Below are 15,502 nucleotides of genomic sequence, written 5' to 3'. Positions count from 1 at the left end.
TAAAAGATATATATATAAAATATTAAAAGTGGTATGTGGTATTTGTAAATAGACATGATTACTTTAACTTTTATTTCTATATTTTATAACTTTTCTCTAATTAAAAATTACCTAAATATTTTTAAGGGACCATTTTACTGGTAAAAACAGTTATAAAAAAGTCATCTACACCAGGCAGTGATGGCACACGCCTTTAACCCAGCACTCAGGAGGCAGAGGATCTCTGAGTTCGAGGCCAGCCTGGTCTACAAGAGCTAGTTCCAGGACAGGCACCAAAGTTACAGAAAAACCCTGTCTCGAAAAACCAAAGTGGGAAAAAAAAAAAAAAAAAAACAAAGTCATCTACTCACACAATGAGAAATGCATAAAGTCTTGTTTATAAGGAAATTTATCACACTTCTATTTTTACTAATGAAAAGTGAGAAACTACCAAAGTGGTCAATGCTAGTTAAATAATTGCAGGCTATTCCTTAGACAGACAAACCATGGCGAGAGAAACACTGTAAGGAGAAAACTAGAGAAAGCGATGAAAGCGACACAACGTTACTTGAGGTGCAGGTTAAAGGTTTTCCACGCTTAGGTTTTTCTTCCCCTCTGTACTTGGTGCTGAGTCTTATGTGCCAGTGTCGGAAGCTGCTGTTCTGCCTTACCTCAGCGCCACCTAGTGCCCAGTGCAGGGAACAGTTCTCATGCTGCGGCAGAAAATGGAGTTCGTGCTCTAAACAGCTCAACAGTCACATGACAAACAGGCACCGATTCATGCCTGCTTGGGGGTGGGGGGAGGAACTGAAGCAGAAGAATGGAGAGTTCCAGGCCAGCCTGGGCTACACAGCAAGACCCTTTGTCTTTAAAAAGTAGCATGAGTTGCTTCCAGTATAGAAATTGTTCATCAGAAAGTTAATTCAATCTATGTTCATTCTTCAGTTTCTACTTTTAAGATAGCCCTTGTTATTTTTGAACTAACATCAACTTCCTTGAAGAAAGGGAGAATGAGACCCTCCTATGGCTTTGGGAAACAATGAGGTTCTACAGATACCCAGAAAAAATCATAAGAATACTAGAAAATACCTTTAAAGATACCTTTGCATCAGTCAAAGTCTGTGGAGAACTAAGTGATCAGTTTAAGACAATCATATGAGTGTTGCAGGGATGCATCTTCTCACCCCTACTCTTTTAATATTCCTGGAATTAATAATATCAACAGCCCTGGAAGATAAGGAGACAGGCATGCAGGCAGGGGGTGTGCAAATCAGTAACTTGTGTTTCACGGACGATACAGCACTACTTGCTGAAAGTCCAATGAGCTGCAGGCCATGGTAAATAGAGTAGTGGAAGTCAGTGAAAACCTTGGTATGAAAGTAAACACCGAGAAGACTGAGATACAGCACATGGGAAGGGCACACAGGGATTTTAACATTGTAATAAAGAATCAGGACCTCAAGCAAACAGTCAACTTTGTCTGTCTGGGAGGAAACCTCAGTTCAGACGTCAAGAGGCAGATAGGGACAGCTAGGGCTGCATTCCAGGCACAGGTCCGGTCAGCAAGACACATAACAACAGCAACAAAATTACAGGTATCTGAGACACTTGTCTTACGCTGCTTTCTTTACAGCTCTGAAACCTGGATAATGAAACGCTCCTCAGAGCAGAATGTGTTCGAGACGGCATGTCTCAGGAGGATTCTAGGTGTCACACTGAGAGACAGGCTGCGCAACAAGGACATTAAGAAACGTCTTCCTCTACAGAAGGAAGTAAACTACAGGATACAGCAACCACGTTTGGGATACTTGGGCTGGAATTACAGGCAACTGTGAGCTGCCTGACATGGGTGCAGGAAACTAAACTCTGTTCCCCTACAGAAGCAAAAAGCACTCTTAACCATTCGGAAGCCATATCTGCAGTCCATGTCTTGTTTCAGGAGTTTTCTCTTTGAGATAAGGTCTTACTACACAGCCCATGCAGTACAGAACTTAACAAGCATACTACCTCTGCTCCACTAATTTACTTCAAAATGCTTTAAAGTGGGGAGGGAAAGCTGAAGAAAAGGCTGAGTGGTTGAGAGCACTGACTGTTTTTCCAGTGGTCCTGAGTTCAATTCCCAGTAACCACATGGTAGCTCACAATCATCTATAGTGATATCTCGTGCCCTCTTCTGGCCTACAGTGCACATATGTAGGCAGAACACTGTATACATAATAAGTAAATCTTTAAGAAAAAAAAGGCGGATAAACCAGGCACGGTTACGCACACCTCTAGGCCCAACAATTGGGAGGTAGGGGCAGGAAGATCAGAAGTTCAAGGTCATCATGTGCTACAAAGAGAATTTGAAGCCAGTCTAAGTTGGCCTTTAAAAAAAAAAATCAAATAATTAAGGCTACAAAATAAAATCCTGTCTCAAAAATTTAAAACCCCACCAATACAGAAATATCTATTAGCTGATGAATGGACAAAGAAAATGTGTATTCATAAGGCAGAACGTAACTGAGCAATAGAAAGAATGGGAAGTATCTGGCCCTTACTTATCTGACCATTCTGTTAAGGAAGCAGGTCACAGAAGACCACATATAAGATACCATCTATACATTTCTAGACTATTCATGGAGGCTAATGAATGGGGAGGGGTGGTTTAAAGTCAACACAAACACAGTGGTGTAAAACTATAAAAAAGAAAACCTTTCCCCACCCCTTCCAGCCCCCAGAGGCTGCTCCTTTATCTTGACTCTACATCCCCTCCTTTAAAACCAGCAAGGCCCAGGCTGAGTCCAGGTCACATCATGTCATGACACATCACATGACTGATGAGTCTTCCCTCCGTTCCTATTGCGTTTTCAAGGATCCTTGTGTTCACACTGGCCCACCTGGACATTAACTTCCTCACTTCAAGGTAAACTGAGTGACAAGCTTAATTTCACCTGCTGCCCCCACTGCCCTTCACCTCATAATGTTACACATTCACAGAGGTCAGGGACTAGATTTGAAAAATCTAGCTGTAAACCGGGCGGTGGTGGCGCACGCCTTTAATCCCAGCACTCGTGAGGCAGAGGAAGGCGGATCTCTGTGAGTTCGAGGCCAGCCTCGTCTACAAGAGCTAGTTCCGGGACAGGAACCAAAAACTACTGAGAAACCCTGTCTCGAAAAATCAAAAAAGCAAACTGAGTCTCTTTAGCCGGGCGATGGTGGCGCACGCCTTTAATCCCAGCACTCGGGAGGCAGAGGCAGGCGGATCTCTGTGAGTTCGAGACCAGCCTGGTCTACAGAGCTAGTTCCAGGACAGGCTCCAAAGCCACAGAGAAACCCTGTCTCAAAAAACAAAAACAAAAACAAACAAAAAAAAAAAAAGAAAGAAAAATCTAGCTATTGAGTCTTTGAGAAGTCAATATTCTAGATACCCTACATTACCATGTAACAGTTTACATGAGATACTGTTTTTACCTGTTAAATTAGCAATTATCAAAACACACACAAAAAAAAAGGGGGAAGGAGCTGGAGAGACAGCTCAACAGTTATAGACACTCGCTGCTCTAGAGGTTGATTTCCCAGGAATCACGTCAGATAGTTCACAACCAACTGTAACTACAGCTTCAGGGAATCCTACATACATGTGTGCATGCACAGAGAGAGAGAGAGAGCGAGAGCGAGAGCGAGAGCGAGAGCGAGAGAGAGAGAGAGAGAGAGAGAATAAAATATTTTTTAAAGTCCAAAAGGTATTAAGCTGACAACAGTGAGAAAGACAAGGCCTCTGAGATACTGTGGTTCGTTGCATAAATTGGTAAAGCTTCCTTGGAACAATCTGGAATACTTACTAAAATTACAAATGCACACACAATTCTGACCCAACAATTCCACTTCCAGGAAGGCATAGTAGAGATAAATTTATATGCGTGTGAAACAATACACACAGCACTATGAAGTAACAAAACACTAGAAACAGTCTAAATGCCTATAAACAGAAAGCTGATTAAACATATTTAAAGGCTACTCTGAAGCCATTAAAAAGAAAAAAGCTATGATCTATATGCTTACATATGCATGACAGATTTTACTTAACTGGAGGAGAAAGCAAGGGAGAGAATGGTTTAAAGATACCATTTGTATTTACACAGCTTTTTCAGACTAAATAGGATGAGTAGAAATAGCTTCACGCTGCCTCTAGGAATCAACAGCAATGCTGCTGGCAAATGAGCTGGCTAAAGAGACAGAGCCACAGGTTCAAAACTACATCCTACTTTTCTTCTTTCCATAGTCTCTGCTAAGCACATAACGAGGCAAAAGAACCCGGCAAAACAGCATGTTGACGGCACAGGCGCACACCGCCTCCTACCAGAATTTCAGTCTCCAGGAAGTGGCTTACCTGCTGGTTGGTGCAGTAAACGAAAACGAAAAGAGCTGATTCCAGAAGGGGTCATTTTCAGAGATAGACTCAGTGCCTGATAGCTTTTTTAAGTACTCATTTTTAGGAAGGTCACTGATCCTGCTGCTGTTCGATCCCATCTTCTGTGCAGTAGACAACCCGTCCTCACATGGGCATGTCCACAAGACAATCTATTAAAAAAATGGGAAGAATATTCAAACCATTCAAAATAAACGCCAGACTTTGATAACACTGACCTAGACAGATACATAGGCCTGCACCTCCTCTAAAGACATGCACAGCTCTCTCCATCTGCTCATGTGGAATTCCCCTCTGTATGCTGTGAATATCATTGGTTAATAAAGGAACCGCTTTGAGCCTATAGCAGAGCTATAGAGGAACAGAGCTAGGCAGGAAAAACTAAACAGAATGCTGGGAGAGAAAAGGGCAGAGTCAGAGAGAAGCCATGTAGTCCCACCAAACACAGATGTCAGAACTTTACCTGATAAGCCACAGCTACGTGGCAATACACAGATTACTAGAAATGGGTTAAATTAAGATATAAGTGTTAGCCAGTAAGAAGCTAGAGCTAATGGGCCAATCAGTGTTTTAAATAATATAGTTTCTGTGTGATTATTTCAGGGCTGAGCTGATGAGCATCCAGGAACCAACAAGTGGCCTCCCTACTACAATCTTCAAATACACTGGACCTCAGACACAAGATCCCAAGGGAAGAAATGGGACTGTACTCCACCAGAGCCAGTACAAACACAAAATTGCCCATCTAGGCTTATCTCACGTAGCTCTGGGCTGAAGAGACAGCTCTGTAGTCACAAGCACCTGCTGCTCTATCTTAATCACTGGAGTTCAGATCCCAGCACCCAGGTAAGATAGTAACTGCAGCTCCAAGTGAACCCACATTCTTTTTCAGTCTCTGCGGACATCTGCCCACACACGTGTGCATACAAAGATCCTATTACAAAGATGCACACATGCGCTTGAGTGAAAAAATAAACTAAACCTTAAAAAAAAAAGATAAATATGTCCCTTCATGATAAAGGTCCTGGAAAGACTACAGACAAGGGACACACCTCAACATAATAAAGGTGATGTACAGCAAGCCCACAGCCAACATCAACCTAAATGATGAGAAATTCAAAAGTATTTTCACTAAAATCAGGAACAAGACAAGGTTGTCCACTCCCTCCACATCTATTCAATACAGTATGTGGAGTCTCAGAGTAATAAGACAACTGAAGATCAAGGGGCTACAATAGGAAAGGAAGGAGTCAAATGTATCTTTACTTAATATGATTTTATACATAAAAGACACTAAAAGCCCTAGACCCGCTGTAATGTTCTGTCTCTTTAAGAAACAAGCCACACCCACTCCCTTCCGGCTGGCAGTCTCAGCCCCACACTCTCTCTTCCTGTTCCTCTCGGAAGAGGCAGCTTCTGCCTCTCTCCCCACTTCTCCCCTTCCCCCCTTTCACACTTCTCTCTCTCTCCCCCTCCCCCTTTCTGCCCTTCTCCCTTCCCTTCCATAATCCCTAAATAAATGTCCAACTCTACTCCGTATGGTATGCCTATCTCTGTATCTCCCACCCGCCGCCTATCCCTTTGTTGCAGCCAGGGACCAGCCACCTTCCCTGCCACGTGGTCTCTGGGACTGGTTGCTTTTGGGTCCCCAGCAGTCCCGGAGACTCGCAGCATTGGTGCCTTCCCACCCCAGCCAGCCAGCCGCCACATGGCTGGAAACCAGCCACCTTCGTTTGGGGACCTGCCACATAGTCTCGACCCTGCAGCAAGCTGCCAGACCTGCAGCAAATCCATTTCACCCGAAGCATATCTTGTCTCTCAACATCATTAGACATGATCCATCTCACGGAATGGGTCTTAAACCCAGTCAGAGTATTGGTTACTCCCACTGTGGATGCCAGGGTGTGTAGCAGGGTTGGTGGTTACCTTTCACCAAAATCAGGTGTCTGGATCTTAAATTTAACTCCATTCATCAACAGTCAATACCATGCGGTTTTTATTACACTATCTCTGTAATACAACTTGAAATCAGGAATAATGATATCCCAAGCAGTTCTTTATTATTTAGAAGTGTTTTTAGCTATTCTGGGTTTTATCGTGTTTCCATACGAAACTGAAAGTTATTCTTTCATTTCCTTGAAGTCATTATGGGTTTTATTGTGTTTCCATATGAAACTGAAAGTTATTCTTTCAATTTCTTTGAAGTCATGGGAATTGCACTGAATTTTTAGATTGCTTTGGTGGGATGGTCATTTTCACAGTATTAATCTTACTCATCCATGAGCTTGGAGGGTCTTTCCATCTTTTGATATCGTCTTCATTGTCTTAATGTTTTTAAAGATTTGTTTATTTATGTCATGTATACAGAGTGCTTTATCTGTATGTACACCTTAAGACATAAAAGAGTATCAGAGCCGGGCAATGGTGGCACACGCCTTTAATCCCAGCACTCAGAAGGCAGAGGCAGGCGGATCTCTGTAAGTTCGAGACCAGCCTGGTCTACAGAGCTAGTTCCAGGACAGGCTCCAAAGCCACAGAGAAACCCTGTCTCGAAAAACCAAAAAAAAAAAAAACAAACAAAAAAACAAAAACAAAAAAAAAAAACAGACACACAGAGCCAGGCGATGGTGGCGCACGCCTTTAATCCCAGCACTCGGGAGGCAGAGGCAGGCGGATCTCTGTAAGTTCGAGACCAGCCTGGTCTACAGAGCTAGTTCCAGGACAGGCTCCAAAGCCACAGAGAAACCCTGTCTCGAAAAACCAAAAAAAAAAAAAAAAAAAGAGAGAGTATCAGATTCCATCATAGATGGTTGTGAGCCACCATGTGGTTACTGGGAATTGAACTCAGGACCTCTGGAAGAGCTGCCAGTGCTCTTAACCTCTGAGCCATCTCTCCAGCCCTCTTAATGTTTTTATTATACAAGTCTTTCACTTTGTTAGAGTTATCTCAAAACATTTTATTGACTAATTTATGCCAAGAGATTATATGCCCAAATCTGTGGAGGGGTTCATAGAGCTGGCAAACCTGCAGGGTCAAACGTCTGAGCTACCGTAGGCTGTACGCTATACTACTGTCTCACAGGCTGAAGAGCCTGAGAGCTGTAGGAGTTCAGCTACAGGGCAGAGATCTCGGGAACCCTAAAATTAGCCAGTGCCACCTGTGGTCCTGGCTACTGCTGCCACTCAAAGCTGTTAAGAGGTCAAGGATTATAGCTGCCAAGAACCAAGGCTACTGATGCTTAAAACTCAGAGTTACAATGTTCCAGTAGTCTCTGGCTTGAACTGGAGTAAAGGGCACTGAATCCTCAGGTGTTAGGGTTAGAGTCTGAGGCTAGCCCCTAAGGACACAAAAGGGACCAGGAATTGCCAAACTGGAAGAGTTTCTCCACCCCACTCACAATTCCTATCTGGGGAATGAAAATGGCCTGCAACAAACTGGTTCAGGGTAACAAAAACATACTAAAGTTATATGTACAAACATACATGTGTATATATGTGGAGTGGTGTGTGTGTGTGTCAGCATGTCTGAATTTGTGAAACGAGGCTGTTCTGTAACTTGCTGTAGACCAGGCCTGTCTTGAACTCAGAGATTCCCTGCCTCTGCCTCCCGAGTGCTGGGACTAATGGTGTGCACCACTGCGCCTAGCCAATCCTACAGTTACATTAACACAAGGAGAAACTAGGTAAAAGATGAGAAGACACAGGACTTTCTTCTACTGTGTTTAAAAAGTATTTATTAGTCTAGAATTACCCCCAAGATAAAAGACTCATAAGAAGAACTGATGCCCATCAAAACCCCAGCAAAATTCTTCAAAGACCTTGAAAGAATGATACTCAACTTCATATGGAAAAGCAAAAACCCAGGATAGCCAAAACAATCCTGTACAATAAAAGGGTCTGGAGGCATCACAATCCCTGACTTCAAACTCTACTACAGAGCTACAGTACTGAAAACAGCCTGGTATTGGCATAAGAACAGACAGGAGGACCAATGGAACCAAATAGAAGACCCGGATAGCAATCCACACATCTTCGAACACCTGATCTTTGATAAAGAAACAAAAAATATCAAATGGAAAAAAAGAAAGCATATTTAACATGTGCTGGCATAACTGGATATCAACATGTAGAAGAATAAAAATAGGGCTGGAGAGATGGTTAAGAGCATTGCCTGCTCTACCAAAGGTCCTGAGTTCAATTCCCAGCAACCACATGGTGGCTCACAACCATCTGTAATGGGGTCTGGTGCCCTCTTCTGTCATAGACACAGACAGAATATTATATACATAATAAATAAATAAATATAAAAAAGAATAAAAATAGATCCATATCTATCACCATGCACAAAACTCAAGTTCAAATAGATCAAAGACCTCAACATAAAGCCAGCCACACTAAACCTTATAGAAGAGAAAGTGGGAAGTACACTTGAATGCATTGGCACAGGGAACCACTTCCTAAATAGAACCCCAGCAGCACAGACACTGTTGGGACCAACTGAGTCCTTCAACTGCTCTTCCCGTCTAGAGCCTTCTAATTGAAGTGACTAAAAGCTGTGCTTTGCCTAGAGAATCAGAGGATGGGATTTTCACCTGTTGGCCATTGACTGCAGGGTATTTAATCCTCCATGGTGCTATTAAAGAGGGGCTTTTGGTACCATTGTTTGAAGGTCTGTGTGTCGGTCTGTTTCTGCATGTGTTTCTTCAACCTCCAGCCCCTTGCCCGAAGCTCGTGAACTGGGTTCTAGCGCATAGAGCGCAGACGGGTACCGCGGTGTGCGGCAATTGGAGGTCCCTCCGAAATATCGGAAACTAGGGAACACTGAGAAGTCGCCCTCAGAAGGTGAGGATGGATTGGGGTATGTGTTAATCCTGACGTCCTTCGCTCGGTTTTAGGCCCCCCCCCCCAGAGAGGTAAGCAGAGGAGTTAAGATGGAGGTATCTTTTCTTTGTTCAGAAAAGAGTCACTCTATAGGGAGGAGTTCGATGATTTAGCGTTTAATGAGGATAGTGAGGATTCATCAGAAGAAGAGGAGGAGATCATATGTAAGGAAATAAGAAATCTCTTAAGAAAACTGAGAAAGGGGCTGGAGAGATGGCTCAGAGGTTAAGAGCATTGCCTGCTCTTCCAAAGGTCCTGAGTTCAATTCCCAGCAACCACATGGTGGCTCATAACCATCTGTAATGGAGTCTGGTGCCCTCTTCTGGCCTGCAGGCATACACACAGACAGAATATTGTATACATAATAAATAAATATTTAAAAAAAAAAAACTGAGAAAACGTAAAGTAAAAAAAGATTCACATCCAACTCCCTCGGCCCCACCGGCTTATTATGATGAAGGTTGGTGGTCTCAGTTAGGTAGGGGCTCTGGCACTGAACAAAACAAGGGAGTTTGTTTCCGTCCTGTACACATGGTTGCACCGGTGGTGGAGGTGCCAGACACCAACAACCCAGGGCAAATAATTCGCCAACATTTTGCAATACAATTTAAAGAAATGAAACCATTAAAGGAGCTGTAGCTGCATATGGGGCTCAAGCTCCCTTCACGTTGGCCAGGGTAGAATCTTTCTCTGCTATGAATTTAACACCAGTGATTGGCAGCAATTATGTCATGCTGTCTCATCTGGGGGAGATGATCTCCTATGGTGAGGGGAATATCAGGAAAACTGTAAGCAAACGGCCCAGTTAAATGCTCTAGCGGGCCAAGCTCAACGTAATTTAGATATGTTAACTGGGGCTGGGGCTTATGCCAATTTGCAGCAACAGATTGTATGTGATCCCGGAGCATTCGCCCAAACAGCTGCAGCTTCCCTTAAAGCGTGGAAGGCCCTACCTAACAAAGCAGCTGGGGATCAACTATCAAAAGTTCTACAAGGACCATCTGAACCATTCCAAGATTATGTAGATAGACTGTTACAAGTAGCAGGTAGATTGTTTGGAGATGAGACAACAGCCATGCCTATAATAAAGCAACTTGTATTTGAAAATTCCAATAGATATTGTAAGGAAGCATTACGTCCTCACAAAACAGAGTTTAAATGAATATATCAGGATATGCAGAGATATAGATGGGAATTTCATTCAAGGCCAGGTTAGAGCGCAGCTATTCAACCTCGGAGAAACATAAGAGCACTGGGAGAGAGGGCCGGAGGCTGTAGTTGTTTTAATATTTCTCTGAGAGCCTAGGCACTATTAAATCCCGTGTTTTCATTTTCTTTCTTTTTTCTTTTCATTTTTGTAGTATGGAATAGCACCTTTGGAGGAAAGGATATTCTTGGTGGTTCTTTCAGAAACTGTGGCCTGAGCGACTGCTGGGATGACCACTCCAGGGCTGCCTTGTTGGTTCGGGTACCAGCCATCATACCACTGCCAGTTACCAAAAAGGCTAAGCAGACTGAGATGACCCTGGAGAGAGAGCTGCAGTGGTTGCTGTCATTGCGGTGTCTACTGTTGCAGCCATGGTTGCAGGACTGGCAATGGCACAAACATTGTTGGTGTTGGCCACTGTGGATAAACTGGCGAGACAAGTCAACGATGCTCTCCAGACTCAGAATGCCCTGAATGTCCACATTAAATCTGGACTTTCGAATTTAAATCAAGAGACTGCCCTATTGTAAGAGCAGGTGGACTTAGGGCTAGTACAACAAATGTCTTGTTCACACTTTTATCAATCCTTTTGTATGACATCTGTTAATATTGCTAATGCCTCTTATGTGGTGAAGCAACTCTTTACTTTGTTGGCACAGAAACTATGGGTAACATTGAAAGTCATTTTCTGTCTATACGTGAAGAACTTCATCCCTTTTCAAATGGTCCAATAAAGCAGTGGTAACTGAAGAACACTTTTGCTGATGGACATTCAGGGAGTTTACAGACTTTGATATTTGAACCATTTGTATCTTACAGTTGTACCAACCAACATTCACATCAGCAGTGCTTTAGTTTCCTACTCCAGTCACAACTGTTTAAATTACTTAATTCTTACAAATAGGTTAAAAAAAGTTTTTCAGTATGTTTTTAATTTGTATGCCTCCTACTATGAATGAGACCACACACACACACACACACACACACACATACACACAGTCTATTTTATACCGCCATTTTCTTTTTTCTTTTGGTTCTTTTTTTTTTCTTTTCTTTTTTTTTTGTTTTTGTTTTGTTTTGTTTTGTTTTGTTTTTCAAGACAGGGTTTCTCAGAGTAGTTTTGTAGACTGTCCTGGCACTAGCTCTGTAGACTAGGCAGACCCATTTGGTTCAGTATGAATAAAGTTTGCACACTAACTAGGAGGGAGGGGTCAGAACACAGAAAAATAAGATGACCACAAAGGGGAGGGGGGTCCTCCTCCCTTCCCTTTCCCTAGAAATTCTACAATAGTTCCTTCTTTGACAAGAGGCTTAAAAGAATCTCCATAAGAATAGAAAACTGGAGGTGGGTTAAAGAGAGAAATGCAGTCCCTGAGCACTAATGGTCACCAGGGAAGTCTGGAAACTGACCCCAGTCCAGGGGCAAAAAGGTCAGATCTCAGGGACAACTAACAAAAGCTTGGCTAGCGCATCCTTGGACAGCTGCCCCTGCCTAAGAAGCAGCAGCAACGTGTCCCTGGCTGTCCTTGTCATCCCACCTTGACTGGAGTGACAGAGGAACAGGCCACAGAAAGAAGGGAAGGCAGGACCCTGCCTCTGCACAGACTTTCATCTGCTTCCCACTCCCATGAATGCAAAGCTAACAACTGAGTTCCACTGGCATCTCTCCTGCCATGACTCATGCCAAGAATTCCTAACACATCACACAAACACACTCACGGAGGCACACATAAACGTGATCACGTGCTTCCATTTTAACTGGAGCCCCCCCCCCCAAGCCTTTACTGATGAGAAACAGATGAAGATGGAGCTTGAAAAGCCCCACCGTCCAATCACCAGCAGAGACCCAGAGCCTTCCCCTCTGTGCACCAGAAGACTTCAGAAGGTTCCAGCCCTTCTTTCTAAAAGTTTAACAGTAACTGATTCCATCTTCCGGTTTCACTAATGATTTCCATACTACCAATATTCTCAAATCGTCCTTCTAGCCCTAAACTCTGATCAGGGGGCCACTGCTATCAATATCCCTAAAATCCTTAAAATTTTGTTTTCTTTTTGTAAATGTATATGAGTGTTCTGCCTATGTGTTAACACATAAACTATGCCTGAACGAGAAGCACGCTGGTCCTGATGCTTGCCACTTTCTGCCTTTCAAAGGGGCGACTTTCGTACATGGAGAAAAGACCACCATCGCAACACACACGAAACTGATTCCATCTCCTCCCTCACTGCTTTCCCGTCACCTCCTCGTCCCTCCCCGCAAGTTCCCATCATGTAAAAAGGAGCCTGAAATGACATATTCCACATTATATAAAATGCGTCTCTCTAGGAGGATTACTCCTGAGAGCCAAGAGTTAAGACTTTTTTCCTTATCCCTAATTAACCTCCAGCACACTGGAGTACTCAAAAGATGCTTGCTGAAATAGCCATGGTCCAAGTTAATAAAACAGAAAAAGACCTCCACCCTAAATTAAGAGAAAAATACATTGTTTAAAACAACAAAGGGGCTGGAGAGATGACTCAGTAGTTAAGAGCTCTTCCACAGGACCTGAGTTCAGTTCCCAGCACTCCTGTTTGAAAGCTCACAACCACTTGCTAACTCTAGCTCTAAGGAATGCAATGCTCTTTTTCAGGCTGCTGCAGACACACACATAGCATATATTTCGGAGACAGACACATCGTAAGTAAAAATTTAAAGGAGAAATCTAAAAAATTAAATGTTTTAAAGCGCTGTTTTTAGCCCATCAGAGTAGTAAAGGCTTACAAAATGCTAACAGCGTGAGGACTCTGAGAAGTTGACAGAGCATCACCAGCAGAGACTCAAGTCACTGGATGCAGGTGAGTGCACACTGAGTGCCCAGTGTATGGACAGCAGGATCATCATCCAAAACTCCTGAAGCAAGGGGCAGGAGATGGGAGTGGCTGGAGAAAGGTGAGGGTCTCCCCCTCACCCTCAGCAGGTGTCTAGCCTCAAAGGCACGGGATCACACTGCCACACAAGGACCTTCTGTAGCCTGGAGTCATGGGATTTGAGCACCAATCACTGTGATAGCAACACAAGGCAGTCTATCTAGCTCACTTGGCCCTAAACACAAGCATTCCTGTACCTCCAAATGGGGAGAATTAAGCCCCTAACACCTACTCATGCCAATCTGGGTTCCGGAAAATCTAATAAAGGGCACTATACTTGGTGCTTCTTCTTGCCTTCCTATTCCACTTGCCTACTCCAACATGACACCCAAAAGGAAGCTAGGAAACAGGGCTTCTCCCCAGCCCTGCTCACTACAGAGGAAGCACAAATCTAAGATGAGAGGAGATGAACACCAATGCTAGGATTCATGTGCATGTAAAATGAGAACCTAGTGGGTGAGGCAGAGCAAAGGACAAAGGGATATTACATTCTCTGACATCTAAGGTTTTCATATAGTTAGCATTTGCCTTGCAACTTGTCAGCTTCATAATGGAAGGGCTTTCTATGCATATCCTAACACCACCTCCCTCGCAGATGAACTAACACACACTGACAAGTTTTGTGGATGCCCACTGTGCTGTTGTAAGAACAATCACCTAAACCGTTTACACAGATCCCTGTCTTCGCTTGGGGAGAAATTACACTGTAGGATCAGCACACAATAAAACACTTTGAAAAGAAGATGGATCTTAAATGTGTAAAAATGTGAAGAAATTCTGTGGTGGTTGGAGTAAGAATGGCCCCATAGGCTCATATATTTGACCGCTTAGCCACCGGGGGTAGTGCTGTTTGAAAGAATTAGAGGTGTGGCCTTGTTGGAGGATCTGTGTCACTGGAAATGGGCTTTGAGATTTCAAAAGCCCATGCCAGGCCCAGTCTGTCTGAGTTCCTTTCTCTGCCTACCGATGAGGATGTAGAACTCGGCTACTTCTCTAGCACCACGTCTGCCTAAAAGCCAACACACTGTGATGATAATGGACTAGACTCGGAAAGTGTAGGCAAGTCCACAGTTAAATGCTTTCTTTTATAAGGGTTATCTTGGTCATGATGTCTCTTTACAGCAGCAGAAGAGTGACTTAGACAGAAGCTGGTACCAGGCGCTGGGGTACTGCTGTGACAGGCCTGGCCATGCTGTATGTTGGAGGAATATAAAAGATTTGGGGGCTTTGGACCAGAAAAGCAGCTGGAAGCTTTAAGCAGGGCTTAGCAGCCATCCTAGAAGCACGGAAGACAGTGCCGGGAGCAATCTGAACTGTGGGGGCCCAGCTCAAGGAGTTTCAGGGGGAAAGAGTATTAGTAAGTACTCTAGAGACCATTTTTGTGTTACTTGAGCAAAGAATGTTGTTGGGACCAATTGGAGTCCTGGCCTTGCCTTGCCTAGAGGATCAGAGGATGGGATTTTCACCTGTTGGCTACTGACTGCAGGGTATTTAAGCCTCCATGGTGCTATTAAAGAGGGGCTTTTGTATCAGTGATTGGAGGCCCATGTGTCTGTCTGTCTCTGTGTGTGTTTCCTCAACCTCCAGCCTCTTGCCCGAAGCTCACGAACTGGATTCTAGCGAATAGTGTGCGGCGGCAGGGGTGGGGAGTGGGGGGGGGGCTGCGGGGTGAGGCAGAATGTGGCTACCTTTTGCCCTTGTCCTAAAAACCTGCCTGAGGCTAAACTGCAGAGTTTTTGATTAATGGCTTTGGTAGAGTTTTCAAGGTAGCCCAGTAGTGACTCTGTCCTGTGGTTATTAGTAACCACTCTTTCTCTGATCTATAATGAAACCTATCTGCACAGATTGTGAACCACTGCTTTAGAGTCAAGATAAAAAGGAGGTTGCAGACTCCCTCCAAGGCTAAGGAAAGTCAGAGACCAGGCATGTGTCAGGGGTGTCCCTGGATGGATGCCTAGAGGGACCACCGAGTGAAGCTGTAAGGGTAAAACTTAGATTGTTTTAGACCCTAGAGATGCCAGACCATAAGATACCTACTAGAGCTGCTAACAGGGGATAGGACCAGTCAAAGAGAGGAGTGTATTGCAGTCAATAAAGCTGAAAGGAATTGGAGATCT

The 15,502-nt window shown here is 43.8% G+C and overlaps 1 protein-coding gene across 4 annotated transcripts in view; it reads right to left on the bottom strand.

Moving 5' to 3' along the window:
- Positions 1-15,502, bottom strand: part of Dym (dymeclin) — a 254,863-nt gene that overhangs the window by 227,831 nt on the left and 11,530 nt on the right. For all 4 annotated transcript variants that reach the window (XM_050151614.1, XM_050151615.1, XM_050151613.1 and 1 more), the window contains one exon: positions 4,352-4,542. In XM_050151614.1, coding sequence (XP_050007571.1) covers positions 4,352-4,491 — 140 coding nt within the window. In that variant the 5' untranslated portion in view covers positions 4,492-4,542. The remainder of the gene's footprint in view (positions 1-4,351; positions 4,543-15,502) is intronic.

Source organism: Alexandromys fortis, unplaced genomic scaffold (genome assembly GCF_014885135.2).
Source record: "Alexandromys fortis isolate MF-2015 unplaced genomic scaffold, M_Fortis_MF-2015_v1.1 scaffold_71, whole genome shotgun sequence".
NCBI classification, from domain to species: Eukaryota; Metazoa; Chordata; class Mammalia; order Rodentia; family Cricetidae; genus Alexandromys; species Alexandromys fortis.
The sequence above is the reverse complement of the archived record's forward strand: the minus strand, read 5'-3'. Positions and strand labels throughout refer to the sequence as shown.